This window comes from Volvox carteri (genome assembly GCF_000143455.1).
Source record: "Volvox carteri f. nagariensis unplaced genomic scaffold VOLCAscaffold_25, whole genome shotgun sequence".
In the NCBI taxonomy this organism is placed as follows: domain Eukaryota; kingdom Viridiplantae; phylum Chlorophyta; class Chlorophyceae; order Chlamydomonadales; family Volvocaceae; genus Volvox; species Volvox carteri.
The window spans coordinates 1299791-1312979 of NW_003307568.1; the positions used below are offsets into that span (position 1 = coordinate 1299791).

At 56.5% G+C, this 13189-nt stretch overlaps 1 protein-coding gene across 1 annotated transcript; it reads right to left on the reverse strand.

The window, feature by feature from the left end:
* Positions 1-248: 248 nt before the first annotated feature.
* On the reverse strand, positions 249-11519 carry VOLCADRAFT_92357 (uncharacterized protein; the record flags this gene model as incomplete). The annotated part of the gene is made up of 9 exons (XM_002951771.1): positions 249-318; positions 1549-1704; positions 3670-4176; positions 5181-5479; positions 6101-6483; positions 9063-9527; positions 9979-10114; positions 10706-11033; positions 11437-11519. 9 exons carry the CDS (start codon positions 11517-11519, stop codon positions 249-251), a joined length of 2427 nt encoding a protein of 808 aa, XP_002951817.1.
* Positions 11520-13189: the final 1670 nt, after the last annotated feature.

Sequence of the window (13189 nt, forward strand, 5' to 3'; positions counted from 1 at the left end):
ATACGGTGAAGGTGGTTGCTAAGGTTGTACGGGTCCAAAGTGAGACGAAGGTTGCTTTTGGTGGGAGAGGAAGTGTGGAAGGTATGTTTTTATTACAGAGACTTAAGGTGCTTGATAGAGATTTGAGGCGTTTATTTGGCCAGGATCAGGCCCAATCTTGCCATCGTTCGGAGACAGTCGGTGTGTAGGCGCGCCGCTTCTCCCACCCGGAGAGGAATTGTCATTCCCCCCCCCCAGTCGCGGTGCGCCTAGCTTCCCTCGTGATCGCTATCGGGCGAGGCCCATTCGGAAGAGATAGTGGTCACGGGATGGTTGCAGCTAGAACAGGTGGGAGATACAGAGAGGGGGTGCTGAAAGGGCAGGCAACGGCATTGGTAGACTTTCTCTAGATCTCCAGGCAAGCAAATTTCCTGGAGGTTCCTGTGTCTACCTTCGCAATCTACATCTGGCAGCTTGCAGCAACTCGGCAAGCGGCACCAGGTTGAGGGCGGGGAAAGCCCCGAAAGAAATCCAGATGGGTAGGGATCACGCACGGATAACCTATCCGGAATCCGCGGATAATCCCGCACTCATGGCCGTGCATGCAACGGCTTCACGGCAGGCAGAACACCCTTTAAGTCGCGCAGCAGGGTCACGACGGGAATGAGGACCGGGGTGTTGGCGGCAGTCCATTGCAAATAGCGACTAGGCGCCAACAATTTGTTCTACTTAAGGGCCACAGCATCCGGCTCAGCATGACCCTGCCGGATGAGAATCTGGTGATAAGTGAGCGATAACCGTTGACCGGCAAATCTCCCAAGAACTCCCGCAATATGTCACCACATTCTAAGGATTCTTTTGAATCAGCAGGTTGTAGGTGCTGCAAAGGTTAAAGATGGCCCATGCACAAAGGCGGCGCATGGCAGACCCTTGGGTCCCAGCTTGGCGAGATCGTCATAGCCGTGGCTGAAAGCGCGAACCCGAGCATTACACAACAGCTTGTGCAAATCATTTGAATATCTTGCTTTCGATTAGCCCACCCACCCACCCATTGATTATTCAGCGAATTATAATTCCAGCGTTTATGGGAACCGGTAAATTACCCGTACTTCACACCGTACTTGGCCCTTCGTTGTCGGCGGTGAAGCGGGCGGCACAGGAAGGGGAACAGTGGTACATACTCTAGATGCTGCCCTCGTCGCTGACGTGCGACACGCGGATCACCCCCTTGGCTGAACTGATCCCAGTCACTTAAAAGGAACGCAGATAACCTCTCCAGAACCTCACCCACTCGAATCAACTGAGACGAGTACACATCTACCTTCTGAGAGACGGAGTCACACGCCGGCCACTCATGACCCAACCAACGCAAAACGATGAGCACTTTAGACGACCAGCAATCCAGCGACCCAGCAAGTGCGGGTGTGTCCGTAAAAGCCGGGGGGGGGCATGGATGTTATACTAGTATTGATGCGGGTACACGGGAGGCCATCATCATCCTCCCTCGTTCACTTCAGGGTGAAGCGCCTCAGCGCGACGTGCCTGGCCTCCCAGATTTCCGAGAGGTACCTGGGCAATGCCACGGGTGGCGCCTCAGTCATAATGGTGCGCATGCTGCACCCCTCAAAGACTAGGTCACCATCGTACTTAGCCCGTATGCTCTTGTAAGCGGGGCATTCATCAAAAACGTCCAATCCATCTTCAACCGCTCCACAGTCACAAAGCCTGCAGGTACACGTGGTGCACTCACGCCCATTAGGCCTATTAACCTCTAACTCCCAACAACCTAACCGGAAACGCATGAGCACTTGATGTAGTCGCCGGGGCATGGTCACTTTAGTGTGCTCTAACCAATCGAGACGCGGCGGGGCCGCTCTAATTCGGTTCATATAGCGACAAGCCTTGGCTCCGGTGATCCCTATGGGGAAAACGGGGGGTCACCTAAGGTATTCGGACACTCCCACCGTGCATCAAGCCGCTTCGCAAATAGTTTAAGAATGCTCTCGACTGGCAGGGTGGCGTAATGCACTATGAGATCATCACCGCGCGTATTAGTGGGGGGTTCCGCTCCTACGCTAGTAAGAAAGGCTAGTAACTTGCTTGTCCAGCACTCAGTAATGCCAACGAGTGCCGATTCCAGGACAGCGACAAATGCCCGATGACACAGCGTTCCCGGCCTCTTAACCACGGAGATCCAAAACCTAAGTACAAGATTGGTCTAATGGAACCGAAGCGGCCTTTGCGACAGTTCACGATATAGGGAGGTCATAGTCGGGCTCCTCGCCCCAACTACAGATCGCGTGTACGCAAGCTGCTCCTGGACCATGGGATTAGTCATAGCGCCCTCAAAACTCACATTTATGAAGTCAGGTCCCCAATCTTGCGCTCTATAAGAAAACACCAGTAGAACAGTATATTACAGAGACATACATATGGCTGGTTGCTGGCAGAAGTTAAGGCCAGACTTCTGCTCCCAGCAGCTCAGGTCCAAATCCGCCTGCCGACCTTTCGGGTGTGTGAGGGGTGTTGTAATGGGAGGTGGCCCCCCGTCATGAGGACGGTGTAGGACGTGATGATACCATTCTGCGAGCTGATAAGGGACTCAATTGCTGGCGGTTAATCCGCTAGATTAGATTGAATGCTGGTGGTGACTCCAACGAATGCAGTCTGAAGTTGGATGGGGTGAATGGACTAGGGTGCCTCTCTCGCAGGGGAGAGCAGGGAACTGCCTCGGGAAAGGGGGCTGCCGGTGAAGCTATACCGTATCGCTATGGCCGATTGGTGATTTCTGGATTGGTGAAAGTAAAAAACGCTTTGAATCCGGGCTGAGCAGCTAGCCAGACCAAGAACCGGGACGAGAAACCCAAAACGCGTTCGTTACAGTACAACTAATACGAACAAGGCACCGGGGACGTGGACATATGGTTGGGGAGAAGAGACGCCCAGCCTGCCTGCCAGAGCCCGCATGCTACTTCGTGCAGCCCTTCCGGGCTACCGTGCTCTTCCGCATTGGTAACCAGCAGGCAGCCGACGGCCTCGCTTGGGTTACTTTGGCCCCACACCTAACCCAGCGAAACATCCCCCCTCACCCAGTCGCGTCACATTCGCTCCACCACTGTCCGCCTCACAGCAACGGACCGGCGGATGTAGACCAGCACCGCATCAGACCTCCACCACCTGTGCGCCTTAATCTCCTCCAGACCCACCCCAGCATTGGCAGCCGCAGTGGCCCCCCCCTTGCGCAAGCTGTGGGCCGATATCCTAGCGAGATCTAGCCTCAACTCTGGCTTGTACCCCTGCAACTCACCCAGCAACACATGCAGCCTACTAGTGAAATCCCCGCGCCGCCACGCCGTGCCCTGATTGCCCGGCCCAGTGATTCCCCGTACGAAGAGCGGGGAGTGATCCTCGGCCGTCCGCACACACTCCAGGTGCCGCTGTACTATGCGAGCGATGGGGATGCCGCTCTGGGTGATTGCTGCCAGGCACACCAACGTCCCCGCTCCCTTCTGGTCCGTCTTGCTATGTACGATCTGCAGCCCCACACCCCCTCCCGGCAACTCCTCAATGCAGCCCACTGTCAGGGCCGCCAACTCGCTCCTCCAGAGCATCCCAAAAAACCCCAAAACCAGCCAGCAGGCGTCCTGGGTGAACTCCGTCGCCCTCCGCAGCTCCGCATTTGCCCTGCACCGTAGCCACGCCACGAGCAGCCTCAACACTCCCAGGGGCAGGGGTGCCTTTGCCATGGACGGTGCCGACTCCGGCCCCGCAGCAGTCCTCCGCAACGCTTGGCCCAGGGTTCGCTTGACCAGCGGGTCACGGCTGATATATGCCTCTGGCGAGACCCCCATGAACCGCTGCCAGTCCGCCAGGGCGCTCAGTGTGCCAGTGACGGTGGAGGCCGCGTACCGGCCAACTACATGCACTATGAACAGACACACCAGGCCCCGATTGAGGTCAGACCCACACTGGCGGGGCAGGGTGTCCGCCTCCGGCACCCCTGCGACCTCCACACAGAAGTGTACAAAGCCCCGCCGCCCCAACTCGTACATGACTGAAGAGCTGTCTGCGACCACGCTGCCATATAACGCCACGGCTAGCCGTGCTAGTTCCTCCGTAACACTCCCCTGGGCCACTGATCCGATACCCGCCGCCGCAAGCAAGTGGTGCAGCGGTACCACCCACCGGGGTAGGCGCCTGGGGCGATTCCAAGGCACCGATGATGAGCCGAGCAGGGGCAGGCCTCACAGCACAGATCCCCAGCTCCGCAGCAACGCCTGCAGACGGAGCAGCTTCCCTCCTCCTGGAGACCGCCTGCCGGCACTGGCCAAGGGGGGATGCGGGGCAATATAATTGAGCCTGAGCACAATCAAGTCGTACTCGCTGGGCGTGGCCTCGGCCCCCCATGGGAAAAGGCAGCGCTGTCGGCCCTTGGGCAGGACAGCCGATACCACATACAGGGTTGCCCCTTGCCCGGTGCCCACGATGAAGCACCGAAACCATGAGCACTCTGGCCAGTTTGGCACGATGACAGTCGCCTGTGTGCTCTGGTCGAGCCTCGCAGCTGCCATGATCTCGAGCAGCACCTCCCCGACCAAATCCTTGGGTGGGAAGGCCCACAGGACTTTGCCAGCGAGGGTTGCCGCCTGACCCAGCACCAACTTATCCGGGCTGAAGAAGGTGGAGCAGCCCGGCTGTGCGTTGATACCTAGCACGTCGCAGCAACAGTCCACCGAGGGAGCATATGGCCCAAACCCGACCAGGGAGCGGAACATGCGAGGTTTGAGGCGCAGATTCTGGCTGCGGGCCAACTCCAGATTGCGGCTGAGCCGGTCCACCCTGACGTTAAGCTCCCCGGCGATATGCTCCACCCGCACTTCGAACTGGTGCCGCACCACCAACAGTGCCAGCTGTCGGCTGATGGCCCGTCCGTCTGGGATGCGTGTGGAACCATGGTTGATGGCCGCTACCGCCTGGGTGTTGTCGCACCGGACCAGCACCCGGCGCCCCGCCAACCGTGGCGCCCAGGACTGCAGCACCCACAGGACCGCTGAGAGCTCCAGCCAGCCGATGTGCAGTCGTCGCTCCCCTTCGGACCAGTGGCCTTGCACCTTGGCCTGGTCCCAGGCCGCCCCGAAGCCCGCGCCACTCACATCTGTGAAGATGGTGGCGCCCTCTTCCCCCAAGAAATCCCCCCTCACCAAGTCCAGATTGGCCAAAAGACAGCGCTTGACACCGTCCCAGACGGAGGCGTCCGGCAGAGGACGTCCTGCCAGAAGTGAAGGTCGTCAAGAGCCCCCTCAGGAAGGGCGACTGATGACGGCGGGGGGTATTGCAGGGTGCTGAGAGCGTCGTAGATGCCCTGCAGGAAAGTGTAGCCCCATCTGCATGCTCGCACCACAAACGTGAGGCGGCTGGCGAGTGTCTGAAGGTCTCCTCGGTGGACGGGCCCTGTGGCGGCCGCCTCTAGGATGGCGGTGACTTCACTGGCATATCGCTGCTGCTTGTTGGGGGCCATACGCATCTCCATGCGGATGGTGTCGAAAAGCATGCCCAGGAACTCCAGCTGCTGCAAGGGGGCGTCGCGCCCCCGGTCCTTGCTGGCCTTCCACTCAAGGCCCAACTCAGTGCCGATGTCGTCGAGGACCTGAAAGGCGCCCTGGATGTCCGCGTGCGAGTGACCCATGATCATGAAGTCATCTACGTAGACGAAGATGTGCACCTGCAGGCCCCGGCAGTCGCACTCCTGCTGGAAAATGCTGGCAGCGGCGGTGGTAAGCTCCACGAAGATCGCTGGGCTTTGACTGGCGCCGAAGGGAAGGGAGACCCATCGCTGCAGCGCGCCGGTGGAGGGGTGCCGGAAGGCCATGAATCGGCGCGCCTCTGGTGCCAGCTTGACGTGGTGGAACCCGCTCGCCAGGTCGCGCTTCCCCAGAAAGCCATTGGCTGGCAGCTGTTCTTGAAGTGTGGCGAGATTGGGGAGCGGACAGGGGAGCTTGGTCATGCACTCATTGACCCCAGACTGAGAGGGGTCGGTTATGGGACGGATGGAGCCATCTGGCTTGAGGACGACGTGCAGGGGGTTGACGACGGCCGCGAAGTCGGTCTCGAAGCCATGCACGCTGGGGTCATATTGCTCGGTGACGCCGGAAGCCAGGAGGTCATCAGCCAGGAGGTCATCGAAGTGCTGGCTCATGTCGGCGAGGTGCGGGAGGATAGAGGGATAGTTACGGAGGTGGTGGGACGGGTTAGGCTCCGTGTGGAATGTCCAGACGGCCACGTTGCGGGACGCTGGCGTATCCACTCCATACCGCAGCCATGCCTCGGTGACGAGCTTGCTGCCCGCCTGCCCGAACCAAGGGCGCCCCGGGGCCGGATGGAGCGGTTCAGGGATCATGGCCGCCGCCACTAAGGCTGACGCCTGTGCTACCGCTGCTGCAGCGGCCTCTGCAGCCACTGCGTCGGAGACCATCTCAAGTTGCTGCAGAGGCGCGGGGCCTGCACCTACACTCATCGAACGGGACAGGGGGGGGGGAAAACGAACCAAGCACCCCAGGAACAATCAGCTGCCAACCTCCTTATCCCCGAGGAGGGGGCCGATATCGCAGTGTGTGCCCCATCTATCGCCCAACGGGGAGGGCAGCTCTAACCCGCAGTGTGTGGGGGCCCTCCAACTGGGCTAAACGTCAGCAAGACGCCTCCTTATCCCCGAGGAGGGGGCCGATATCGCGGTGCACGCCCCGTCTATCGCCTGACGGGGAGGGCAGCTCTAACCCGCAGCGTTTGGGGGCCCTCCAACTGGGCTAAACGTCAGCAAGACGCCTCCTTATCCCCGAGGAGGGGGCCGATATCGCGGTGCACACCCTGTCTATCGCCTGACGGGGAGGGCAGCTCTAACCCGCAGCTACTTGGACGCGGCCTATCCATACGCCGAGGTAGCCTGAGCCAACGTCGGACCTTCCCACAAGCCGCCCTTGCAACCCCAGTAGACAACATACCCGTCAGCCCGACGCTACCATTTACTGCAACCTGGAATCACGGTTTCGCACTGCCAACATTTGCAACAACGGCTGCGCATCAAGAGAACCACAAAAGCACATTCCCTCAGCCCTAATCACACACGCTCCTCATGCAATCCACCAACCACCCAAACAACTCGATGCCACATTCTAGGTTGCCACATTCCGCAGCCTATGGGCGTGGCCCATATGCGTTGCCTAGCTGTCACGGCAAGGTCACAACCCAAGCTAGGCATTGTAAATATCCTGGTATTTGCCCGGGATAGGTGCCACAGTGCTCAAGCAAAATTAGGTTCGTCCGTTTGGTCCTAACACGTATCACGCGTCTATGTCCGCCAGGCTCCGACCTCTCACTGTCCATCCAGGTAGAATCACCTTTTCGCTCGCAATACATAATGCCGCACTCTCACAACGCTGTGACGTTATACCCAACAGGTGCGCAAAGCATACCAATAAAATCTCTCGAATCACTTGCCGCGTGCGGCGAGAGCGCACAGATAGATGCCCTAAGGTCATGAAACGCCCTGCGTACTTAATAAGCGCGGATACGAGGTATCGGATGCGTTAGCCTACACGAGACCTCCCTGGGTAGAAACAAGCAACAATAGCAGCAGGAATGATCAATGACAGCGGCATGCCTCCCCAACACCAGCATGCCATGCTCGCTGTCCTGCCTTACCTGTCTAATGAAAACCAGGTCCGTTCAATACTGGATGACTGAATACCGTCGCGGCAGACTGCTAACGTCAGCACGGACTGGAGCTCTGCTATGAGGAGCCACTCCCCGGTGATGCAGTCCGCACAGGTCCCCCGGCCCTACCGCAAGAAACTGGTACGCTAGCCAGGACGGCCTCAACGAACGCGCGCAAAGCGAATGACCACATTCTCAGTGTAGTCAGCTGTCCTTTGTATAAACAATACAAAATGCGCAATTGTTGTCATGGTCGTTTGCACTCATAAAGCAAGGCGGCTGCGAGCCCGGAGCACTGCCCGCAGCCGACTCTGTCACCCGGCGACAGATGTAGGGCCAAGGCTCCGGTAATGTCTGGGAGCTCCTCTCAGGGCTGCACCACAATACAGAGATTGTCTCTATATTGTTATAAGCGAAACTGCCAGAAGAAAGGTCGTCAAATCCCCACCGCTGACCAACGGACAATAACAGCGGCAGCTAGCAGCTGTTTTGGTAAAGAGAGCTCGTATCAACCAGCAGCCGAATCCGAGATCGCCCGGAAGATAATTCGACAAGACGAAACACCACCGATCAAATAGCAGTTCAAAATAACAACCAACTAACTGCACCGTACGACGCCGCTCTGACGCCCCTCTTCAAACCACATTTTCGGCTACGCCTAAAATAAGATTTCTAGAATTAATCTTTCCAACACCGGAATTGGTGATACGGTTTGGTGTTACCCCGTCCACTTTTTCCCATTGCCACCGAATTGGTGAAAGCCGCCAACCGGACTGCCCCCCGTTCACTGTGGGCCCTCCGAGGCGCCCCAGGCCCACATCAACCAATCTGCAGTCGCATGTAAACGTTTCTAGATGCACGCCGTCGCATACAGCATCGCGCGCGCGCAGCAAAGTGACCCTTAAACGGCGGTCCGGCACCCGACCTGGATCCAAAACGTACAGGGATTGGTGATGGCCGCCGCTCAATCCCAGCCCGGATTATCCTTTGCTACTGGATTGGTGATTTTCACCAATCCGGTGTCACCAATCGGCCATAGCGATACGGTACCACCCTGTAACAACATCATACACAGCTTGGGGATGGTAATTATCTTATCTCGACACCAACCCTTAAACCCCAAAACCCAAAAACCCTAAAACCCTAACTCTCCCTGATAGCGTACCTATAATACTCGGCCGGGGTTCCCTCCAGGCCCGGGGACTTATTGTTGCGCATAGCCTTGAGACCACGAACAATTTCGGCCTCCGTAAAGTCCTTGTTGAGCCACGCAGCTAATTCCACCGGTGCATCACCCGGTCCTCGTCCTGCGGCAGGAATCCTGCCATTTAAACTGGATACCTTCATTGCAGTGTTGCTCGCGTCTCCCGCACCTTTAAGCACCTTGGAAAAATGCTCGGTAAAGCCATTAATATCTGAGATCCCGCAAGGAGGCGGTTTTCCCCCACGCAGCCATGTCCACAAGCCGCGTGGGTTAGACCGGGCGTCCTTAATCCTCCTCCGAATATTTTCCAATTCAATCTCCTGAATAGCGGCCTTTCTGGCCTTCTTAAAGGCACGGTGCTTGGCCTTCCAGGTAGCCCTATGTATGGCCGGCAGCTTGCCCGAGACGGGGTCCCTGATCTCCATACGGAAACTCATCATATCATTCCACGCAGCTGCACAGTCCTCATTCCACCAGTCACGCTTCACATAATTCACCTTCCCCCGTGCAACGCCGGACGTCTCCCTAGCATACGTCCCGATTAGGGTGCGCAAGTCATTCATGCTTTCATCACAAGGGGCCCCTTCGCCAAGCTTCTCCTTGAGCGAGTTGATGGTCGCTGTAATAATGCCATCTGGGTCACGAAAAAGGTCAGTGAAGCGGCCTTTGCGTGAAATATCAAAAATAGGGATGTGTTCACGTGCCAGGTGAGGCTTCCGACCCCTGGCCTCAATAGGCATGCAGCCGAAGGATAAGCGGGTGATGATCACTCAGCACATTGGATTCACCCCATAAGTAAGATCTGAGGACTTTAAGGGTGTCTATCTGCTCGAAGAGCCCATAAGATGCAAGGCACAGATCAATTGAACTGTGACCCTTAGTTCAGTTGAGGTCGGGCACATCAACAGGTGCACGCCCATTGACAATGGCTAGGCCTGTGTCAAGACACATTTGTGCCAACCGGAGGCCAAAACGATTAACTCCGTTATCTCTACTTTTACGGGGAACGCCGCCAAGGGAGTGTGCCCCTACTCCATTTACTTCGGGCAAGTCTAGAATAGCTGCCGCACGGGCATTAAAATCACCTGTGATAAGCACCTCATCGCCCACGCACTGCAGTCTATCTAGCTTGCCAGTAATGCTTTTAAAAGCAGCGAAAGCGAAAGTGACCTCACTATATGCCAGGCCACTCCCATCCGTGCTGCTATAAACGCTGGACCCCTGGGGCGAGCAGTAACCAGCCCCAAGTAGAAGCGCCCGACCCCCTGGGAGAACGCTAGGGAACCGCAACCAGACAATTTCCAACCCAACAGGTGCATTCGTTAGGCCCACTTCTCTCACACAGGGGGCCAGCTCATAACGCACAAACACTGAGACCCCGCCTGACCTTCGAGAGCCTGTGCGCGGTGCCCTAGTGCATGCGAAATGGCTATAGCCCTGTAATACTCGTTGTTCCTTTGCGCGCTTCCGATTAACGGGCGCCTTCAAGGACGATTACATCATGGTTAAGGAACCCACGAATGGCCGTAATCTGGTAGAGCTTGCCTGCCGAGAAGGCATGGACGTTCCAAATAAGGAAGCGGATGCTATTACCTCCCCCCCCCCCGTGCTCCCTAGTTAGCCGTCTGCCTCAGCTCTGTGGCCATTTTGCGAACGTCTACCTTCGCCCAGACGCCACTGTCTGGCTCGGTGAGCGCCATAAGGTGGGTACCTCGCCATGAAGGGGCTCTCTTACTACCAAGTGCCGAAACACGTCCTGTTGCCCTTTTTGCGTGTTTCGCCAAGTGCTGTAAGCGCCAGTGTCACCCGCACGGCCGGGAACGACTCGTCCACCCCTTCCTCCGCATCCAGGCCCAGCTGCTTCCGTAATGTGTACAGGGCATGATATGCCGCTGGGGTTGTCGTGATGCGAACCCGCTGGGTTGTCCGCTTGCTGCTGCGTGCAGCGACGTTCGGGTGTGCCTCAACGGTGCAATCTTCGGACGCGACCCTCATGTCCATAAGCTGCCGTAGACGCAGTTGCAGTTTCTGGATCACTTCGTCCTGCGTCCAAGCAGCTGGCAGTCCGTCGGTGACCAGTGCACCCCGGTCCATATGTCCATCGGTGCTGCTGGTAGTCTCAGCCAGCGCTTGGGGGGGTCTGGGAGCGCAATTGGGTCAGCGCAAGACAGGGTAGCGCCTTTCAGAAGCAGCAGCACTGGGCCGTAGTTGGACAGCGTGTTACAGCGTGGTTGGCTAGGGGCATGGCCCACTCACTGAGCATGCTGAGCGTGCACTGGTGAACTCTGTGCTAAATTCGGGGTACTAATTTCTTGAGTTTAGGAAGTTGGCAGGATGCGTAGGATGAGTAGGTTATTATGTTCTTTGGTTTGGGGACCCAATAGGGCGCTGAGCACGGTGGAGCAAGCTGAGCCTGTAGTGTAGCAGCTGGCTGCTGAAAAGGCCTCTCGAGATGCTGGTGAAGCGTTTCGCTCGTATTAGTAGTTCTTCAAGGTGCCATACTGTGTACCAACTACTGCAACTAGCCTGAGCATGCTCACTACCGGTGCACCGGCAAATTCGATGCCTCCATGCACCCTGCTTCATGCACTGATGACCCTTTAGGATTCACCTTAACACATTTCATTCATAATGGCATGCATGTGCGCTGCGAGTCGTGCCATAATTATTTATTTGTCGTTCTACGTTTCCCTTTGTGTGTGCAGGCAAGCAGGCCCTGGCTGGGCCTTAACTCTATTTATTGATGCTGGCTAGCGCCGCTGGGCTAGCACTGTGTTAGAGATAAGAGTCCTTCAGTGAACACATCACTCGCTCATATCGTTACACAAGGAGAGAGAGAGAATGGATACGCAAGCAGTATATAAGCATACCGTAGCCAATCCTGATTCGATGTCGTATTGGGATAACGGCAACTAATCAAACTACCGAAGTGTCAAGCCTGAGTGTACCTAAGGACACTTCCCAACACTCCCACGCGCTCAGGACTTGCACACGTTCATCGCCATACGATGCTTCACAAACTTCTCAGTTGGTAAAGGCTTAGTTAGACAATCAGCTACCATATCTTCCGACCTGCAATCTACCATCACAAGCGTACCGAGCGCTACCTGCTCCCGTACAAAATGATAACGCACAGAGATGTGCTTCGATTGCTTCGAAACAACCGGATTGCTCGCCAACCGAATTGCGCTCTGACTATCGCAATTGATCTGCGTTGGCTTGAGGTCGTAGCCGAGATCGCCAAGTAGTTGTCGCAACCATAAGGCCTCCTTAGCAGCTTCCGAAACAGCCATATACTCAGCCTCCATAGTGGACGCAGCCACGCTCCGCTGAAGTTTACTAGCCCAACTAACTGTACCACCATGAAGAGTAAAGACGTAACCAGACGTTGACCGCCGCGAGTCAGCACAACCCGCATAGTCAGCATCACTATACCCAACCAACCTCTCATCTGCTCGTTCACCACCTAGGACTAATCCGTAATCGGACGTTCCTGCCAAATAGCGTACTACCTCCTTCGCCGCTTTCCAGTCCGACCTGCTAGGATTCGACATGTGACGCGCCAAAATTCCCACGGCTTGTGCAATGTCGGGACGAGTACATCCAGACACGTACAACAAACTGCCAATTAACTGGCTATACGGGAAACGCTCTCGATCCAGCCGATCTTCCACTGCAGCATTAGGTAAGACGGTTCCAGGACTCATAGGTACAGACTTCGGCCGTGCATTAACCATGCCATAAAGACCCACAATGTCCTTAACCATACGCCCTTGAGAAACGGTAATTACCCTGTTCGCTCGATCGCGCTTAAGGGTAAGACCCAAAAATAAACTTGCCTCTCCTAAGTCGCGGCACTCAAACCGCCGCATGATAGCCGCCTTTACTTCTGAAACGGCTCTCTCGCTCCAAGACGCAATCAAAACGTCGTCTACATAAACCAAAAGATACACAACCTCGCCTTGTTTACGGCGAACAAATAAACTAGGGTCCGCACTCGACGCGACAAAGCCCATCGACACTAATTCTTCACATAACGTGTCATACCATGCACGCGACGCTTGACGAAGGCCATACAAGGCCTTATGGAGAAGACAAACTATCCCCGGGCCTCCCTCTTCAAAACCGGGGGGTTGTTTGACATAAATTTCCTCCTCCAAATCGCCATTCAAGAACGCTGTTTTCACATCTAATTGGTGCAATTCCATGTCTGCGCCAGCTACCATGGACAAAAAGGTGCGCAAGGTAGTGTGACGACTCACCGGCGCAAAAACCTCCTGAAAATCCACACCCTCG